Source organism: Natrix helvetica (assembly GCF_964273705.1).
Source record: "Natrix helvetica genome assembly, chromosome: 6".
In the NCBI taxonomy this organism is placed as follows: domain Eukaryota; kingdom Metazoa; phylum Chordata; class Lepidosauria; order Squamata; family Natricidae; genus Natrix; species Natrix helvetica.
The window spans coordinates 36,594,410-36,614,179 of NC_138553.1; the positions used below are offsets into that span (position 1 = coordinate 36,594,410).

At 36.4% G+C, this 19,770-nt stretch overlaps 1 protein-coding gene across 1 annotated transcript in view; it reads right to left on the reverse strand.

The window, feature by feature from the left end:
* Window positions 1-19,770, reverse strand: part of CFAP54 (cilia and flagella associated protein 54) — a gene marked incomplete at its 5' end in the record, with an annotated part of 151,092 nt that overhangs the window by 82,993 nt on the left and 48,329 nt on the right. Inside the window, 9 exons of the mRNA XM_081958765.1 lie at window positions 1,892-2,119; window positions 4,637-4,722; window positions 6,906-7,008; window positions 7,521-7,647; window positions 11,380-11,463; window positions 12,965-13,058; window positions 15,712-15,846; window positions 18,355-18,477; window positions 19,412-19,567. Of these exons, the coding sequence (XP_081814891.1) occupies window positions 1,892-2,119; window positions 4,637-4,722; window positions 6,906-7,008; window positions 7,521-7,647; window positions 11,380-11,463; window positions 12,965-13,058; window positions 15,712-15,846; window positions 18,355-18,477; window positions 19,412-19,567 (1,136 nt within the window). The remainder of the gene's footprint in view (window positions 1-1,891; window positions 2,120-4,636; window positions 4,723-6,905; window positions 7,009-7,520; window positions 7,648-11,379; window positions 11,464-12,964; window positions 13,059-15,711; window positions 15,847-18,354; window positions 18,478-19,411; window positions 19,568-19,770) is intronic.

A 19,770-nucleotide genomic window follows, 5' to 3' on the forward strand; every position in this document is an offset into this window, starting at 1 on the left:
AAAACAAGACAAATTTCAAATCTGAATTGACATTCTACCAATTTACTGTATATAGAAAAATCTGAGTTTGTTTGTTACAAAGGATATAATAGCAGTTATAGTACTGGTAATAATTCATTTTGATCAAAGGTCAGTACTGAAAAGGTTGCATAAATAATTTCCATCATTTTAATTAAGTTACAATTGACTCATTTTGATGGACTAATAAAGAGAGACTGGCATTAGTCACAAATTTCTTTTAAATTGAAAAGCAAATCATGTCAAGGACATTTACATCATTTGCATGATGTTATTACACAAATATTACAAATTACTACTTTTCAATAACTGATTCATTTTCATGGTGCCATCATTACACAAATAATATAATATGCCAATACTCGAGCCATCAGACAACCACTGGAAACACTAGGGCATTGGCTGAAAGCTGGACAGAACCCATGGAGAAATTCTCTTAAGAATTCCACTTTTAGGTGAGTTTATTGTTGCTCTCATTGAGATATCAGATTCTATTGAAACTTTCATGAATAGAATCTAGTTTCACAACATCAAAATCATGAATTGACTATAGACGTGCTAATAATAAAACCTGTTATTTTATGCAAAGGCTGAAGAGTTGCTTCACAAGGTCTTTCTCTTATTGCTTCAAGGTTTTTCTTCTGAAAATCTTAGCCTTAATGATCAGGTATGCCACACACCTCCTTCAAATGTAAATCTAAAATATGGCTTCAGTAAAGAATAATAAAGGTTGTGATATCCATAGTGGGTGGAAATTTGCTTCCATAGCGCAAGCATTTCCAAATGGCTCTTCTCTATGGATTCAAAGTTCTCTGTGCACTGCCTTTAATTTCTTAGAAATTACCCTGGGCTTCTTTGAGACTTCCTAGAGCAGGGGTGTCAAACTTGCGGTGTTACGTTATCACGTGACATATCATGACTTTTTCCCCCTTCGCTAAACTGTGGGGCAGGTGTGACCATCCCGTGACGCATCCGGCCCACGGGCCATGAGTTTGATACCCGGCCTAGACTTTTACATGCCTTGTTCCTCATGTGAACTTAATTGGTCAATCACTCCTGATGAAGGTAACTCTGATGCTGTATACAATCTACCTGACAGTGGACTGGTAGTGGCCAATCTCTGTGCAAATAGCTTTGCAACCTTTTCTAGTTCCTAGTGAGCATCAAAAACTGTTTTTCAAAGGTCCTTAAAAATCTCTTTCGCTTGGAACAAAATTCCTGTGTTATGAAGATAGTGAATACTTAGAAATCTGTTGTTTAAATAAGGCAGGATCTCCCATGCTCACAGTTGATTAAATCCATTGATTGAAACAAGTGACTCTAATTTAGCCTTCAAATGAACTGATATGCCTGGAAGTTCGCATATTTTTGCCACACACAAATATATTGTTTTGGATCATTTTCCTCAATGAAATAAATGAACAAGTATAATGTTTTTGACTAATTTAATTTATCTAGTTTTAAGTCTTATGTGGAAAACGTATCACTTTACGTCATATTTATGTAGAAATACTGAAAATTTGCAAACTGGGGATGGAGGAAGTGAGAGAGGCTGTAAGTTATAAAGGCTACCCAATGAAAGCAATTCCTTTGTGAATCAGATTCAGAAGATCATTCCAGTCATTTAGATTGACTGAGCCAATGGGAAAAAATTCTTAGCATTGGAAATAATTAATGAGAACAATTTCAATAAAAATTATGTTTGTTTTGGTCTTGGCATTTCCTTTGATATCTTTGGTATCCTGGTTTGATATCGGTCCTAGAAATTTTAAATAAGCCATCAAACAAGAATTTTAGAATATATGTAAAACACATTTTTTGAAATAAGAGGCTGACACAGTTAAATTAGTTAGTTATTCTTTTCACTTTTTACCTGTCTGGACTTTGTACAAAATTTTCAATAGTAAGGAGCTCCTGTGTCCGTTTTTTAAACAAATTAAAGTGAACAATTGCCAGGTAAATATTAAGCTGAGCTCGCCATGGCATTTCTTCATTACATAGCCGACGAAATCTTCTTCGTCTTATGTAGATATCAGAACATATATTTAGCTTAATTATCAGGATTTCAAAAGCAATTTTCTTTTTTTCTTCTATTTGTTTCCTAAATAAAATCATAGGGACAACACCTTGAATGATAAGCCATCATAGGCGAAAGCAAATTTTAAGACTATAGAAACATTTACATTCCTGATGATATAGATATGGATATGGACATGGATATATTTCTTTGAAACTTACTTCTTTGTAGATTTCTACATCTACAAAGAAATAAGTTTCATCACATTAATAAATTAAATTTCATTAATTTAATCTAAAGAATGCATATAGAGAAGAAATGAACAACTTTTAGAAGAGGGACCAGCTTGTTTCCCAGACCAGATCTAGGGCGACACATCTTTATAAAGTCCTCATCATGCACATTATGAAGTTTCTAGTTAGCAATTTGTTCAAGGCACAAGGGCCTCTTTAAAGCAGTAGTTTCTGTTAAGCTGACTTAGTTTACCTTTTGCTTTTCATGTAGCAAAGTTATGGAATTAGCAAAGTCTCCATAACTAACAGATATCTAACAGATTAACATTACTCCACTCTTTCCTATTATTTTCAATACTAAATAATTTTCCATTATTTTCTATATGTAAATAGCCACTTTGGTATAGTGGTTAAGGTACCAGGCTAGAAACCAAGAGACTATGACTTCTATTTCTGTTTTAGGCATGAATCCAGCTGGGTGACCTTGAGCCAATCACTCTCACAGAGTCCTGGGAAGCAAGCAATGGCAAACCAAGAAAATTGTAGGGACTTGTCCAGGCAATCACCAGGAGTCAATGTTGATTCAAAGGTATAGGCGCACACACAAAACATAGCATACACATATACTCTCTCAAGTCCTGATATGCTGCCTTACAGCAATGGGGCTGCGGGGTGGAGTTCCTGATAGGGAAGAGCTAAGAATTCCAGGAATATATGCCAAAATATATACTCCCAAAAGGGGAACCTAAGCCATGAAGGTTATCTCATGTGCCCAACTAAAACCAACAGGTACCTATATCAGATAACAGTGATAAGGAAAATGCTGAATGTTGATGATCACTTTAGTGACAACAGCAAAAACATCATTTCAAAGTTGGTGGGAAAATGCAGTAGTAAGCAAAACCCACATGGATAGACAAGGTAAACTGATTAATAATATACTGTTAAGTGATGGCCCCTTCAGGCTTGGTGGCATTTAATATGCCACCGAGAAAGAGCTGAGAATCTTTAGGGCAACTAATGATGTTTATGAAGCAACTAAGTTAAATCCTTGGAGACACCTAGCTTCAGCTGTTGCCGTGAAGAAAAAGAAAATCCAAGCCGCCAAGACAGAATTACAGTGGGAATGTGGAATGTAAAACATGAATACGGACAGGCTCAACAGTGAAAGATGAAATGAACTTATTAACATTAGAGAATCATAATGCACTGGGATTTCAACAGAAAAATCATATGTTAACAATACAGAACATGGAAAACAAAGAAGGAAGAGTATTGCTTTCACAGTCAGGAAATATATATAGGTAGTCCTCAAATTGCGATGGGTCATTTAGCGACCGTTCAAAGTTACAACATAACTCTGCAGGGGTATTTATGAAGTGGTTCTGAAGTTCACAATCATGTGAACTGTATTCTGGGCACCTGGAAACCAGACCAAATTTACAGCTGTTTGTAATGTCCCACAGTCACATGGGACACTTTATGACATTTTTACCAAAAATGGCATTTACTTCCATGTTTTGGTAAAACCCGTCTATAGCGATCAATTGGTTCATTTTAAAGATCATTGCATTCACTTAATGAGGGCTGCAAAAAAAAGTCATAAAATTAGATCAGTCATGTGATGACCAACTTTATGACCATCATGTCTTACGAGTCACGACTGTCATGGACATTACGATTCTAAGTCAAGGATTACCAGTAGCAAAGATAGTACTTGTATATAATTCAACCAGTGTCCAATAATATCAATTAGATTTCTTGGACATCCTTTTAATATAATTGTTATCCAAGCATAAACTCCACCACTGATGAAGAATAAGAGGAAATAAAGTTAAATCTGAAATCAACAGAACATGCAAGCAAGAAGCTTACGGTTAGAGTCTGGAATCACAAAGTTGAAGGCAATGAGGAAAATTCACAGGGTTGTTTTTGGTGGGGAAAATGGAATTCACCTAAGATCAGATGCATTTTGGTTTCCCAGTCTATGGTGGATGGACAGTAATGTCCTAAAGACACCACCATCCCTAACCAACAAGTTTCTGTACCTCTGGGAGGACTACAATCTGGGTCCACCAATTTACACATTACATCAAATTTGCTTCCAATTGGCTGTTTGAGAAACTCCATTTTGTTTTGGTTGCTCAAATAATTCAAATAATTTCAACATTTAAAAGAAATTAAATTTATTTCAAGTCACTTAAAATTCAGCCTGGAAGTTTACTGAACTTTAGTGAATATTAATGAAAGCAAAAATTAACCAGCATTCTTTTTTTATTTAGTGGTAATATGTCATAAATAGTAATATATCATAAATCCCTAGACATAAATATCATTGTAATTTATAGGGGGGGAAAACATTAGCAACCTTTTTCCACCAGGTGTTTTAACCGATTGTTTAGGCAGACCTTTCTTCTTGGAACCTCTCTTCTTGGGTGTTGATAATTCTGTACCCTATATAAAGAAATCATTATATCATAATAATTATAAATGTTCAAAACACTAATTTCAGTTACCCAGAGCCCAGTAAGAGCTAAACAACAAATATACATTCATTTTATCTCAAATAAATTCTAATAATAGCTTTATAAAATAAATCAAATTCTGTTCTGAGAATAATGAACAATCATAATGAATTGTAATACATTTGGAAACATACACGTTTTATAAATATATACATATATGCGAACATAGTAATAAGATTTTTATTCTCTCCTGCAGAATTTAAATTTAATTTAATCCATATATAGCATGACCAGTAAAAAGGTGGATATAGTTGTAACTGTTGGAAGACATTAAATGACCAGGTTAGATATAGATTCTCCAGAATTTAAATTTAATTTAAATTCTGGAGAATCTATATCTAACCTGGTCATTTAATGTCTTCCAACAGTTACAACTATATCCACCTTTTTACTGGTCATGCTATATATTGATTTAGAGGCACATGCATAGCAGTTTAAATTTTACTAGGTTACAGTCTTAATCCCTCCTTATTTTTAATCTGATCTATACTCCAAATATTTTCCTTTAAGCCTATCTACTTACTTACCTATCTATTACCTATTTACCTATTTGGCTAAACATACCTCAATCTGCATTTCTCTGAGACATTCAGCAATGACATTCAACAATGAGGAAATACTTAGAAATAAACTCCAGACCTTAAATTATTTCTCCTTTGCTTCCACATACTGTAGCTCTCAGCTGACTATACTTCATTCTGTCACTCTATGATAATTCAGCTTTTCTCTCGTGTCTTGTCATTTCCTTGCCTGCCTTATGTCTTTTGTCTCGTTTAGACAAACTAATATGATCTAGTCTCAAATACTTCCAGCTTCATCAGGGTGTTTGCAGCATTGCCAGCTAATGAGCAACTCAGTAATCAAATCATTAGCTATCTTGTTGAGAAAAGTTGTAAATCTACTTTATCAGAAGCGTGGTTTCCCTTACAAACACTAACTAGTAGGAAAATATTAACAAGTTTCTAGTCTATTATAGCTGTGCTTTTCTCAGAATTTTCATTTTCCAGTCACTTCTGGCAAGTTTCTTTCTATAAAGGCCTGCGGGAAGAATATCTTAGGATCTTACATAGACAGTCATGTGAAAAAGAAACTATACTGTCTTTGAATTCTATGGTTTTAGGTATCAGGACATAGTAAAAATTATCTGGTCCTTAGTAGTTCTTAAAAGTAGGCACTCGAACAACAATACATGTTGTTACACCATGTCATCATTTATTTTACAAAAAGAAAGCTAAAATTCAGAAGCCATTTTAACAAAGCGTGCAAAATATTATTGATGTCACACACCAGCAAATGAAACTTATAGCAAAATAATGCTTATCATCATACAACAGAAATTAGAACCTTGCATGGGAGGAAGATGCTAGATGTTCAAACTGGTTTTAGAAAAGTGCTGATGAACACTGGATAATTGAGAAACCCAAAGAATACCAAAAAGAAGTTTGCATATGTTGTATTGATATCTTCTACATGGATAAGAATCATGCTAGGCTCAAATTGTAATTTGGACCCATTTTATATGAAGACTTAGTTAGGAAAGGTAGAAGGAAAGAAGAAGAGAATACTTCAATCTGTTACTATATGTCTGATGTACATGTAGGGGAAAAAACCCTCTGACTACTTTCATGCTTGATTATTAGTCTGTAGCTCCTGCTTAACTTATCCTTATTATTTGATATAAATCCTTGAGGTATTTTCTCAATCATCAAAACTATAATCTTACTGTTCCATTTAATTTGTAACTGCATTTCCATTAATTATATTGTGTACAAGCACAAAATTCATTCATGCATATGGCCTAATTTGCATCTTCCCAACATCCAAAGTGCATTATGTCAGCACGAATACCATATATATTAATAACTTCAGTACATATCTATTCATATACCTCACATGAGTTAAAAAGTAGAAATTAATAGAGAACATATTCTACATGAGATTATTTTATATATTTTATTTTCACTGGTAGAGTGAATTGTTAAGTGTTATAATTTCTGACTTCAGAATTTGATTTTATACTCAACTATGACAAAAGTTGTATTTCTTCCTTACTGAATTTTTATTCAAATAACTAAGAGACCCCAAAATCTTTCTTAAAAAAATTAAATTAACCTTTGAAAAATCTTGTATTACGGTCTTCTTTGTATCTGCAGATGCACGAACCTTCTTCTTCTTTTTTGGAACTTGTTTGATACCAAGAAGGAATCTATTCCGCCTAGGAAACAAAAACGTCTAACATTACTACATTAGGTTTTTTCAAAAAGTAGCAGCAGCTTTGAACATTTTTTTCAATATTTAAAGCATTACTTCACCAATAATTTTTGTCACATCTTTTTGTAAAACTCTACACAGTCTTCTTTAAATAAAGGCTGAATGTGCTGTGCTTCAAAACATTTTTAACTAAAATGTTAGTCTGATTTCATCATAGAAAAGGTAGAGTGGGAGTTAAGAGACAAATAAGAAACAAACATATACAGTAAGAAGCCACTGAGATATTTGTCTAGCGATTACTGCTATAATAACTAATGGCGATTACAAATTCTGGAAGTATGTCTAAGAAGCCATATTAATATGAAAAGATATTATGTGCAATTGAAGGAATTTGTCATGGTGCAAAATCTCTCAGTGAACATACAACAGATCAACCATCTTTGCAGCTATAGTTTTTGCAATTGCATGGCCATAACACTGACAGAATTTTGTCAGTTGAAAACATTTTACACCTACTTTTTAAGATACTCTTGAACATCATCAGACCACTCCAATATTCTCATCAATTTTTCCTCATTTAGGGCTTTCAATACAAGCATGACAAAATATTCAAGGAAACGAGAGTTCTTCTTAAATTTCAGTACTGTGTAAATATAAAATAAGTGTAGTTATTCCGTAGTATTTTTAATTTTAAATTGCTATTCTTGATAGAATATTCCATTAATCAAACGAATTTGTATCACTTTAAATGGAAGCTGCCTTGAATCGCCCATGCGCGAGGAGGCAGCAATATAAATTTTCCTAAATAAATAAAATTAACATCTGAAAATAGATTTCTAAAATCTTAAATTTTAATCTGCATCCAAAACAAAAATTAAAGCTTGAGGTTAAAAGATAATAATAAAATAATGCTTGTTATAGAGAAGTTTGCATGGTTATGCAGAAAGCAAAGCTCAAATAACAGAGAATCTAAAGACCACATGTAGCAGTGATTACCGTATTTTTCAGAGTATAAGACATACCATTTTTCCTCAAAAAAGAGGCTGAAAATCTGGGTGCGTCTTATACATCGAATACAGCATTTTTTGCCTCCCGAAGCACCGCCCCTTCACAAAAATGGCCATGCATACAGTTATGGAGGCTTTCAGAGACCTCCTGTGGACTGGGAAGGGCAGAAAGGAGCAAAATATGGGCCATTTTTTGTCCCCCCAGCCCCCAGCAGCACTCTATAAGTCTCCATAAGGCTATGCGTGCAATTTTTTTTTTACAAAAAACGGGCTCGTTTTCACGAAAAACGGACTGTTTGTTGCTCATTTTTGCACCCCCACCCCCAGGAGCACTCTGCAAGCGCCCCCCCCCCCCAGGCTATTCATGCCTTTTATTTGGAAAAAACGAGCCCATTTTCGTGAAAAACGGGCCATTTTGGGGAGGTTTGCAAAGTGCAAAAACTTTTTTTTTCCTTTGGGAAAGCTCTTTAACTGATTGATGAGAATTACATGGATCAAATGCTGTGCCAGCAAGAACAAAGTTAGGTGCTGCAGACTGTCAGCGATTTCTGCCAGCACATGGATAAGTATGCCTGGAAACATCTACCTACCTACCTACCTACCTACCTACTCTCTCTCTCCCTACCTACCTGCTATATTTCTCTCTCTCTCTTTCTCTCTCTCTCTCTCTCCCTCTCCCTATCTACCTACTGTATTTCTCCCTCTCTCTCTATCCCTCTATCTACCTACCTACTCTCTCTCCCTACCTACTGTATTTCTCTTTCTTCCTCTCCCTCTACCTACCTACCTACCCCCTCTCTCTCCCTACCTACCTACTGTATTTCTCCCTCTCTCTCTATCTCTATCAACCTATCTACTCTCTCTCTCCCCCTACCTATCTACTGTATTTCTCTCTCTTTCTAGTTCTCTCTCTATATCCCTCTTCCTACCTACCTACCCACTCTCTCTCTCTCCCTACCTACCTACTGTATTTCTCTCTCTCTTCCTCTCCCTCTATCTACCTACCTACTTACCCCCTCTCTCTCCCTACCTACCTACTGTATTTCTCCCTCTCTGTCTATCCGTCTATCTACCTACACACACTCTCTCTCTCCCTACCTACCTACTGTATTTCTGTCTACCTCTATTTCTTTCTATCTATCTATCTATCTATCTATCTATCTATCTATCTATCTATCTATCTATCTATCTACCAACCTACTTTTTTTTAAATTTGCCTCTTCAAAACTTTGGTGCGTCTTATACTCCGGTATGTCTTATACTCTGAAAAATACGGTAAGATCTAATGACGTACGGAAACACAATGCATCTAACTCCTTCAATCAAATCTCACTGGCAATTAATGCAACATACTACTATAAGAAGCACCAAGGTTTTGAAGAGGAATTTTTTTAAAAAGTAGGTAGGTAGATAGAGGGAGAGAGAGGGAGAGAAAGAGAGAGAAATACAGTAGGTAGGTAGGGAGAGAGAGTAATTAGGTAGGTAGGTAGGTAGGTAGGTAGGAAGGTAAAGGGAGAGAGAGAAATAGAGGGAGAGAGGGAGGGGGAGAGAGAGAAAGAGATGGTAGGTTGGTAGGTAGAGGGATAGAGAGAGAGAGAAATAGAGAGAGAGAAATGCAGTAGATAGGGAGGGAGAGTAGGTAGGTACATAGGTAGATAGAGCAGGGAGAGAGAGAAATACATTAGATAGGTGGGGGGAGGGAGAGAGAGAAATACAGGAGAGAGAGAGAGAGAGAGAGAGAGAGAGAGAAGGTAGGTTGGCAGGTAGAGGGATAAAGAGAAAGAGAGAGAGAGAGAAATACAGTAGATAGGTAGGGAGAGAGAGAGAGAGTAGGGAGATAGATGTTTCCAGGTGTATTTATCCAGGTGCTGGAGAAGGAAATTGCTGACAATCTGCAGCACCTAAGACTTTGTTTCTGCTGGCACAGCACTTGATCAACGTAATTGTCATCCATCAGTTAAAGAGCTTTCCAAAAGGAAAAAAAAAGTTTTTGCACTCTGCAAACCTCCCCAAAACAGCCCATTTTTCGCAAAAATGGGCCCGTTTTTTTAATAGGCATGAATAGCCTTGGGAGGGGGGGCTTGCAGAGCGCTCCTGGAGGCGTAGGGGGGGCAGAAATGAGCAAAACATTGCCCATTTTTTGTAAAAAAAAATGCATGCTTAGCCTTATGGATGCTTATAGACTGCTGCTGGGGGATGGGGGGAGCAAAAAACGGCCCGTTTTTTGCTCATTTCTGTTCTTCCCAGCCCCCAGGAGCTCTCTGAAACCCTCCATAACTGTATGCATGGCCATTTTGGTGAAGGGGCGGTGCTTCGGGAGGCAAAAAATGCTGTATTCGATGTATAAGACGCACCCAGATTTTCAGCCTCTTTTTTGAGGAAAAATGGTATGTCTTATACTCTGAAAAATACTGTAATCACTGCTACATGTGGTCTTTAGATTCTCTGTTATTTGAGCTTTGATTTCTGCATAACCATGCAAACTTCTCTATAACAAGCATTATTTTATTATTATCTTTTAACCTCAAGCTTTAATTTTTGTTTTGGATGCAGATTAAAATTTAAGAAGGGGCGGAAAATGCTGTATTTGGTGTATACGATGCACCCAGATTTTCAGCCTCTTTTTTGAGGAAAAATGGTGCGTCTTATACTCCGAAAATTACGGTACTCTGTTCTAGATCTTCAAAAGTTATATTTCATCCCTAATATGCCAATTAGGCTTTAGACTGATTTCTAAAAATTTATAGCACATATCTTTCTAACTTGATTTATACTCTTAAAACAGTGGTGTCAAACTGGCAGCCTTCAGGCTGGATGCGTAATGCACAGTCATGCCTACCCCAGCTCCGCAAAGGAGAAAAATGTCATGAAACATCACATGACGGCAACGTGACGCGGTGGCGAGTTTGATACCCGTGTCCTAGAACCATGTAAGATTGTGCTTAAAACATTTAATATCTCAAACATTTAATGTCCCAAACAACTTTTAGACCAAAAAGTCAACCTACTGATGTGTAAATTTCAATGCTACTAGAGGGACTACTATCTGCTTTCTAAAAGAAGCAGGACTTTTTCTAGATACTCACTTTTTTTAAAAAAAAAAATGCAGAATCTTTATCTTCTGGCATTAAAAAAGACCCTGCTTAACTCATAAAATAAAGACTCCTACAAAATATGTTCCAAGTTAGCCAGACAACTTATATACAAAAAAGAAAATATTTGCATTGAGGAGTTTTCTTAAAAAGAAAACTATTTAAAAGTCGCACAAGCTTCTACTTAAATTTATACTCACTGCATTTTCAAATCTGTACACATATAGTGGGGGGGGGGGAATATAAGATGCTAATAATACACTTTAAAATTATTACCTTCCTTATAAGCAGTCTTTGCTTGCCAATTTGAAACTACAGGATACAAGAATAGAGTATCTTCTTCTCCTGTAAGCTCTTGTCCTAGACAGAGCAGATTTGACTAAATTCAGCACAATGAATAGCGATGGATAGATACACTAGATACATTTCATCAAAAAGTGACATCACTTAAATAAACTTTTCTCATTTTATTAAATTTTTACTTCTCATTTGTTATATGCATTTGCTCTTTTTTTCTTCAAAACTTTAAAATATAACATGAATTTTAGCCAAGCTCCAGAGTTTTGTGGAATATAAAATATGTATCAAATATACAGTGGAAATTTTCAGTGGAAATTTAGGATCAATTAGTTTTGTAATAATTTTGATTAACACATTCTCAAAAGTTGTTGTGGAACAAGAAACAAATTACAAAAGAAAGCCATTTTAATATTAGTGATCAAATATTTTAATAAACATATTTCATTTATTAATCATCATGGGGTCTGCCATAGCCAGAATTTCTAATCAAGTTATGTATCCTTCTTTAGACTGGAATATTGCTCCATTTAAATCTGAAATATTCTAACATATCCAAGTTTAAATTCACTTCAGGGAAGGGGGAGGAGGAGGAGGGAAGAGGGACAGGAAAGGGAATTTTTCTGAAGCTTCCCACAAGGAAACTTAATGGGAAAGCTGGCAGGAAGTTGGAAGTCACTCCCAGTCCCACGGCTTTTTTCTTTTGTTTCTGTTGCGGTAATGAAATATCTCTGAATCATGACTTAACAGGGCTTGGGTTGTCTAGTATTATACTAAAGTTTAGAAAGTATTTGAATAGACTCAGGATATTTAGATCATTTTGTTATCTAAATAGCAATAGCAATAGCTTTTAGACTTATATACTGCTTCACAGTGCTTTGCAGCCCTCTCTAAGCAGTTTACAGAGTCAGTTATTGCCTTCAACAATCTTGGTCCTCAAATACAAGTTCCCATATTTTTCGGACTATAAGATGCACCAGACTGTAAGACGGACCTAAATTTACAAGAAGGAAAACAAGAAATTATTTTCAGCCTCCACGAGTCATGTTTTTGCCCTCCCAGAAGTACTCTGCAGTGCTCCACATGGCCCGTTTGTGGGGAAGGCGAAAACGTGATGTGCGGAGGGCTTGGGAGCCCCGTTTTTGGCAAAAGCAAGTTTATCTTTGGCAAAAACAGGCCATGTGGAGCACTGGAGTGCTTCTGGGGACCGGAGAGAGCGAAAACCGGACGTGCGGAGGTTTCCGGAGGCCAAAAACACATCGTATTCGATCTGTAAATTTCACCTACATTTTCACCCACTTTTAGGGGGGGGGAATATTTATACTCCGAAAATATGGTAAGCTTCTTTGAAGACCACAGAAATGACTGTAAATAAAATGTTATATGCAGGAATTTATTACAGATTGACAGATTTAAAATTCCTAAAAAAAGAATGTGTATCTAACATATTTAGGATATGTGATGAAATGCTTAATATACTTAATGGGCTTAACATATTTAAATACATCATTCTCTTAATAGTAGCAGTGGTATTAGGACCAAGATATACATATTAAATATATACCTGCTTTTATCAGTTTCAGAAGCATGTTTTCCAGAACCTCTAAATTCTCATTTACTTTTCCAATTGTACCCGCTCTGTGCCTTTTAGAGGGAATCTATAATAATACATTAATTCAACATTTTATATACAGTAGCACTTAGCTACTGCAGAATTAAGGCAATAACAGTACGTCAATAATAAAGAAAACAATGAATATTTCTATTTCACTTTAATCTAATTTCAGAATATCAGTTTGTATTTCATTTGAATTCAGGACCATATGATAATGAAATCAATGATGCACTAAGATTTAAGTGGCACAGGGTTGTTGTGATCGAATTGGAGAAGGGAAGACAATAGGTATGTTTGTCATCTTAACTTATTTATAAAAAAATAAAGAGAGGATAAAAATAAATAAACTAGCCCTCAAAACTATAGTAAAATGGGTTCAATAAACATAACTCTATGATGCCATTTATTCTGGGACATAAATCTATGAATATGACAAGCTCTTAGCACCAATTATATATGTATAAGTTATTGCTATGTTGGGGTTCTGTTTACTCTATATGAAGGCCTCCTAATTCTGTTTAGTCTGCATACTAATCTCATTCATTTCTCATTCCCCTCCAAAAGTAGAGGGAAACTATCCACAATAAAATCTCCCAATCCACTCACCAACTATGATTTCTAATTTTCCAGAGTCTCCATTTGTTTTTCTGGTTTCAATAAGGAGCAACCATAGCCAACCTTACAGGTGGTCCTTGTTTAACTATCATTCGTTCAGTGACCACTTGAAGTCACGATAGCACTGAAGAAAGTTAGAACTGGTTCTCCAAGCTATGACCACTGCTTCAGCCCTGGGGTGACATGATCAAAATTTGGGCAATTGGCAGGCAGTCAGCAATTAACACCACAGGCACACCTGAACTCACTCCATCTGACTACCTTCCCCCATCTGTGCCCTTTTGGCCCCCTGCAGTCCAGAAATTCTGACATCCTAGTTGATCTTTGCCATCTTCTTTCTTCCGCTGCTGACCAAGAATGTCTGACCCTTTGTAAGGCAGCAGTCAGCAACATGAGGCTTTCTTCCCCAGGTTGCACACAATGGCATCCTTGGAAGATTGACGAAGAAAGTCTTAAGTGGCTAGAAGCTGTCTTGCGTAGGGCCAGGTTGGGTGAATCATGTTAGCAGCAGCAGCAAGAAGATGATGGGCAACTGGGGCACTGGAGCAGAAGGCAGAAGGGGCCGCAGAGTGCAGAGTGGCAAGAAACCCTGTTGCACCATTCTAGTGGACTGGAACTGTAGGTTATGGGCTTCTGCAGAGCTATGGCTTTGAACTGTAGGTTCAAAGAGCTATGGCTTTGAACTGTAGGTTATGGGCTTCTGCAGAGCTATAGCATAGCAAGAAGCCCTTTTGCACCATATTGCTGGGGTGGAGCAGGTCTTTACGCTGTGCTGCAGCTTGAGGACTTTTGCAGTTCCAGAGCTGTGGTACACCACAAAGGCTCTTTGTGTTTCTCTGTACTGTACTGCTGGAGCTTCCCAGAGTATAGCACTTTTACACTGCATTGCTAGGGCCTTCTAAGGTGGAGCGGCTTTTTGCAGTCCCAGAGTTGCAGTGCACCAAGAGGCACTCAGCTTATAGCATATTCTTTTCCTGGTGTCCCTGCACTCACAAACATACATGCACACCCTTTCTCCAGCCTCCCTGAACTCACGCCACAGACTCCTAACTTGCATGTTGCATGTGCCAACCCTCCCAAATTGCCTCCAACTCCCTGTGGGAACCAAACTCCATACCTGAGAGTCTCTCTGCTTCCCACATGTAGCCCACATGTCTGGAGTTACAATTGCAACCGGGATTGCCAGGTTTGACACTGCTAAACAATGCAGTCAAGTGATGTCTCATTTTATGATCATGTCACTTAAACGTGGAAATTCTGGTCCCAACTGTGATCCTAAAACAAGGACTTCCTGGATCTAACTTCCAATGTAAATAGGATCAGAACTAGTTAATACTTGAATAGAAAGCCATCATGGAATTCCAGGCTGTAGGCTAGATTGGAAAGTTAGAAAAATAAATTAGCTGTTTCTATACTGTTGCTAGGAAAATTACATGGATGAGTCCATGTAGTAAGGAGCACTCAAAAGCATGTTCATATTTTATCATTTGTCTGGAGATCTTTCATGGACAGAAGAAATTCTTCACTCCAGACATTCACCCTCTATACAATAAAGGTGGTAAGAGAGAGAACCATTGTTCTACTGCCCTTCCTCTTTTAAAAAATGGTCTCTCTGTCTATCTTGCTCCTTTTCCAACCATTTACCCATCATTTTCTTCCTCTACCTAGTTGCTTACTTTTAATAAGATCCTCTATTATCATATTCTTAGTAGACTAGGGTTAGTTGTACTTGTTTTATTGTAAATACTACATTTATTTAAATGGAAAATATATAACCTACAACATCCTTGATGTTTCTTTAAATGTTACCCCATGTTTCTGTGTATAGCTTATGAGCCCAAAAGATGCCACTATATCAAACTATCCACATACAGCTCTAATCCACATTCTGAGTTCTCTGCCTCATACTACAGAGCAGAATATCAAACTATACAACGGAAGAGAGGGAGAAACAGACAATGCGACAGCCACTTGAGTTTTGTTAACTCCTTGAAGACTTAATCAATTCACCTTTTATTTCTATCTACATATATCATAAATCATATAAAAAGAGACATGAAATGAAAAACGAGAGCAGTTACCTCTTCTTCTATTATTTCATCTGTTCCTTCTCCAGTTATAGTCACTTGGGATGGTGTTTGTGAGCAATCCAACAACCTTTTCCCATAGTTGATAATAATTACTGCTAATTCATATTCTTTCCATAAGCGCAGTATCTATTAAACATATATCATATAATTCTATATAATATATAATATTTTTAAATAGGTATTTTTAAAAAAATTAATCAAAATCTTGTGCCAACTTATAAAAAAAAGCTTTAAAACCAAAGAAGCTGTATTGAGGGATTTATGGCGATCGTGATCAGGAGAATTATGGCTGCAAGAAGAACCAAAAACGTTTCTACTTACAGTTTTTCCCTTCTCAGCATATCCAAGCATTATCAGGGGGGTGCTATTTTATCATTGAGTCCTTAACCTCTATCTGCTCAAGCCTTGCGAAAATGTTTCCCTTCTATTTTGATCTTATTCAGCAATGAGATCTTATTCTTTCTTAATGGTCTGTTTCCACAACACAGTAAGACTATGGGGTAAGGGCTCCAAATGCTGGCAGTTTTGCCAATTTGAAGTCCATTCCTGAAGCATGCCAAGATACTTCTCACATTCTCCCCAATGGAATAGGGAGAGAACCCAGGCCTGTAGGTTTTGGTGGGAGACTTGGGCTCCCTTTCCAGCACTCCACTTAATGACTACAACTGAGAGAACTGGGACTGCAGTCATTGTGCAAAGTGGTCATGTGGCGTCTTGCTTAATGAACATTTCACTCAATGACCATGATTCTGGGTCCAATTGTTGAGAACTATCTGTATGTTGATGATACCCAGTTTAGTAGTATAGCCACTCTGGATTGGATTAGAGATGATGTGAAGGTCGTTTCCCAGGGCCTGGAGCCTGAAAGTGTCTGGATGGGGCAGAACAAATAAGCCCTAGGGAGAGTTATTATTTATAATTGATAGGGCAATATTATGTATCCAGTGTTGTTTCTTGATAGAAAAGAATTATCTCTGAAAGTGCCGATCTGTGACTTTGAGATTATCTTGGACTCATAGCTCCCGATAAAGTAGCAGATGAAGGCCATGCCCAGAAAGCCTTTTCCTAACTAACTCACTGGGCAGTTAGTTTTATTTAGGGCAAAGGAACCTAACTGTAGTGACTTTATCACCACAAAACTGAATTTCTGCATTCTATATACAGGTATCTTTAAAGATTACACCGAAACTATAATTGGTCCAAATGGTAACCTAACTTCTGAACAGCCTCTGTATAATGGGGAGCAGCCGGCCAAAACAAAACAAAAGAGAATGAAACAGACATATGTGGCCAGAAGGAGTTGCCTTACCCTCAGAACCAATAGAGAAAAAGAAGAGGGTACAATCAGATTCTGCGAAATTCTGGGTTTTTGGAAGTGACTGGAGTACTAGATGAGAGGAGTTACTTCGGACAAGGCTGGAAAATGAAAGTTTTTCTATTATAGGCTAGAATTGTATTAGGATTTGCCTCTTTTTATTGTGTATGAGTGTGGCATCTTATCTTCTTTGTTACCTTTAATAAAGTGGATTTTTTTGAATCCTGGAGTTGACCAATTGCTTTCTAACTTGGCTGAGGAATCATGTCTCAAAACTTTTATTTGGTTTCCCTTCCTATAATTTAACCAAACTTAGAGAGGGGTGTGGATTTCCCCTTCAATCATTTCTTGGTTCCCTCAAAGGTGGCAGCAGCAAGGATATCTAATTTTCCAGTCACCGTTCACCTGTAGGTACAGGTAATCTCAGAAATGAAATATCTCAGAAGAAGCTACCTTATTACACCTTGCCATCAGCAACATAAGATAATGATACTTCAGATCTTATACTGGTTCCTGAATAGCTTCCGGATACAACATAAAGTGATGGTTTTTACCTAAAAAGTATTTCATGGCTTGGCACCTAAATATTTCCAGAACAGCATACTTCTGTACTACTGGATACTCTGTTACCAAGAGCGTTGGGGGATTATTCTCAGAAGTCAATACTTTTCTATTGTAGTGTCAAAATTATGGACCAGCTTTCCTGTTGATATAAGACTTACCAACTCCCTAACAGAATTCAGGAAAGAAGTAAATAAATTTCTTCTGTGTGGCTCTTCCCTAGTATATTTATGGCGTCAGTTTTATTGTTGTTACTGTTTAGTTTTTGTTTTGTTTTTTATTTTAAAATATTTTAAACCTACTATCGATGTTCTAATGTTACATTTGTTTGAATCCTGGTTCTATAGATGTTTGCTGTTCCTTATAGTGGATCTTTTAGATCTTTGCTGTAGACCACAGTGAACCAATTTATTAAAATTGATAGATATAAGTAGAATAAGTAAGTATGTTACAATATGCAGTAGTAGTAATTATTTTGGCTGATCTTGACAAAATCAACAATGGCAGTTATGCTTAGATGCCAGGACATCAGAAATCCTAGTTGTAAGCCACACTGGAAGGAAGGAAGGAAGGAAGGAAGGAAGGAAGGAAGGAAGGAAGGAAGGAAGGAAGGAAGGAAGGAAGGAGGAAGATAGACACAGACAAACAGATAAATAGATCTCATACACACACACCTTTTATTATTCATATACTCTAGTTACAAAGTTCAAATATTTTAAACTATGTAAATAATATAATATTTAAAAATAAATAAATACCTTTGCTGTGAAAAAGCAAGAACAAGCTATCATGTGCTGAATACTATCAAAGCACGCTGCTGATTTTCTTTGGAATATAATCGTTGGAATTTCTTGAAGAACGGTGAGATACTTAATAATGATCTGAAAAATACAATAAGAAATGTATACCACTAGAGAATATTACATGTATGAATAACTAAAAATGAATCTTGTACTGTAAAGCTAAGCATTTAAATTTTTGCAGTTCAGTTTTAATAAAAAAATAAACTTACATAATTTATGTTGCCTTCATTTCCTATTAAAAATGTTCTCTACGTTTTAGCATGCTCCAGTAGCTATCCATTTTGTGTGGTGGCTTACTCTCTGAAAATATTGCATATTCTGCTATGCTCAGTAAAAGAACTCACTTCATCAGATCTTTATGCAACTTTCTTCGAATCAATAGGGTCCCAAACATATATATATGTTATAGGACATATAGTGAAGACTTCAATACAATCTTACAGTTTTGGAACTCTACATTCCCTTCCCTAGGACTGCACCATCAAGTGGACAAAAAAGGCAAGTTTCCATTGTGTAAATTATTACTATCATCTTTCCTTTCTGTTTGTTTTATATTTTGTATTTATACTTTAGCATAACTTTTTTACAATCCAAGCAGTAAAAAAATGATCTCAAATCTGTTCAAGTCCTTAAAATAGAAAGAACTAGCATTTTCCACTATTAGAAGTGGCTCAGGAAAGATAAAAAATGTCTGCCTCTCCCAGACATGTTCTAGTCATATCAAGTTCCCATACTTTTAGAATAGCATAGAATAGAATAATAGAGTTGGAAAGGACCTTGGAGGTCTTCTAGTCCAACCCCCTGCCTAGGCAGGAAACCCTACACCACTTCAGACAAATGGTTATCCAACATTTTCATTTTCATTTTGATGAATCTTAGTTCTTGCTTGGTTTTGACCCAGAAACCACAATGTACTTCTTCAACAATTTGTGTCAAGTATTTTACTCTTCCTTTTTTTTTAGTGTATTGAACTAAACATCATACAAGCTTGTATTTTAAGAAATACTCTTACCTGAATGACAGGTTTGGAGGGAATCTTGTGGTAGATCAGGGGAGCTACAAGACCGTAACAATTAACAACTGACTGCAGGGCATAGTGAACATCATTTAGCCAGTTACTAAGTTCAACCGCCACCAGCATTCGCCCACATTCATCTATTCTAGCAACCTAGAAAGAAAATTTTTAAAAAATTCATTGTTACAAAACAGAAATATAAAAAAAATACTTTTGCCATCTTTTGGGTCCCTAATTTTTATATGATTCTGATGGGTTTTATAACATTTTAAAATGCAGTTTTTATTCTAGCAGCTGATTAAAATGCAGTATTCACAACAAAACTGCACTTTGGAAAGTTTTAATGCCAAATCTGC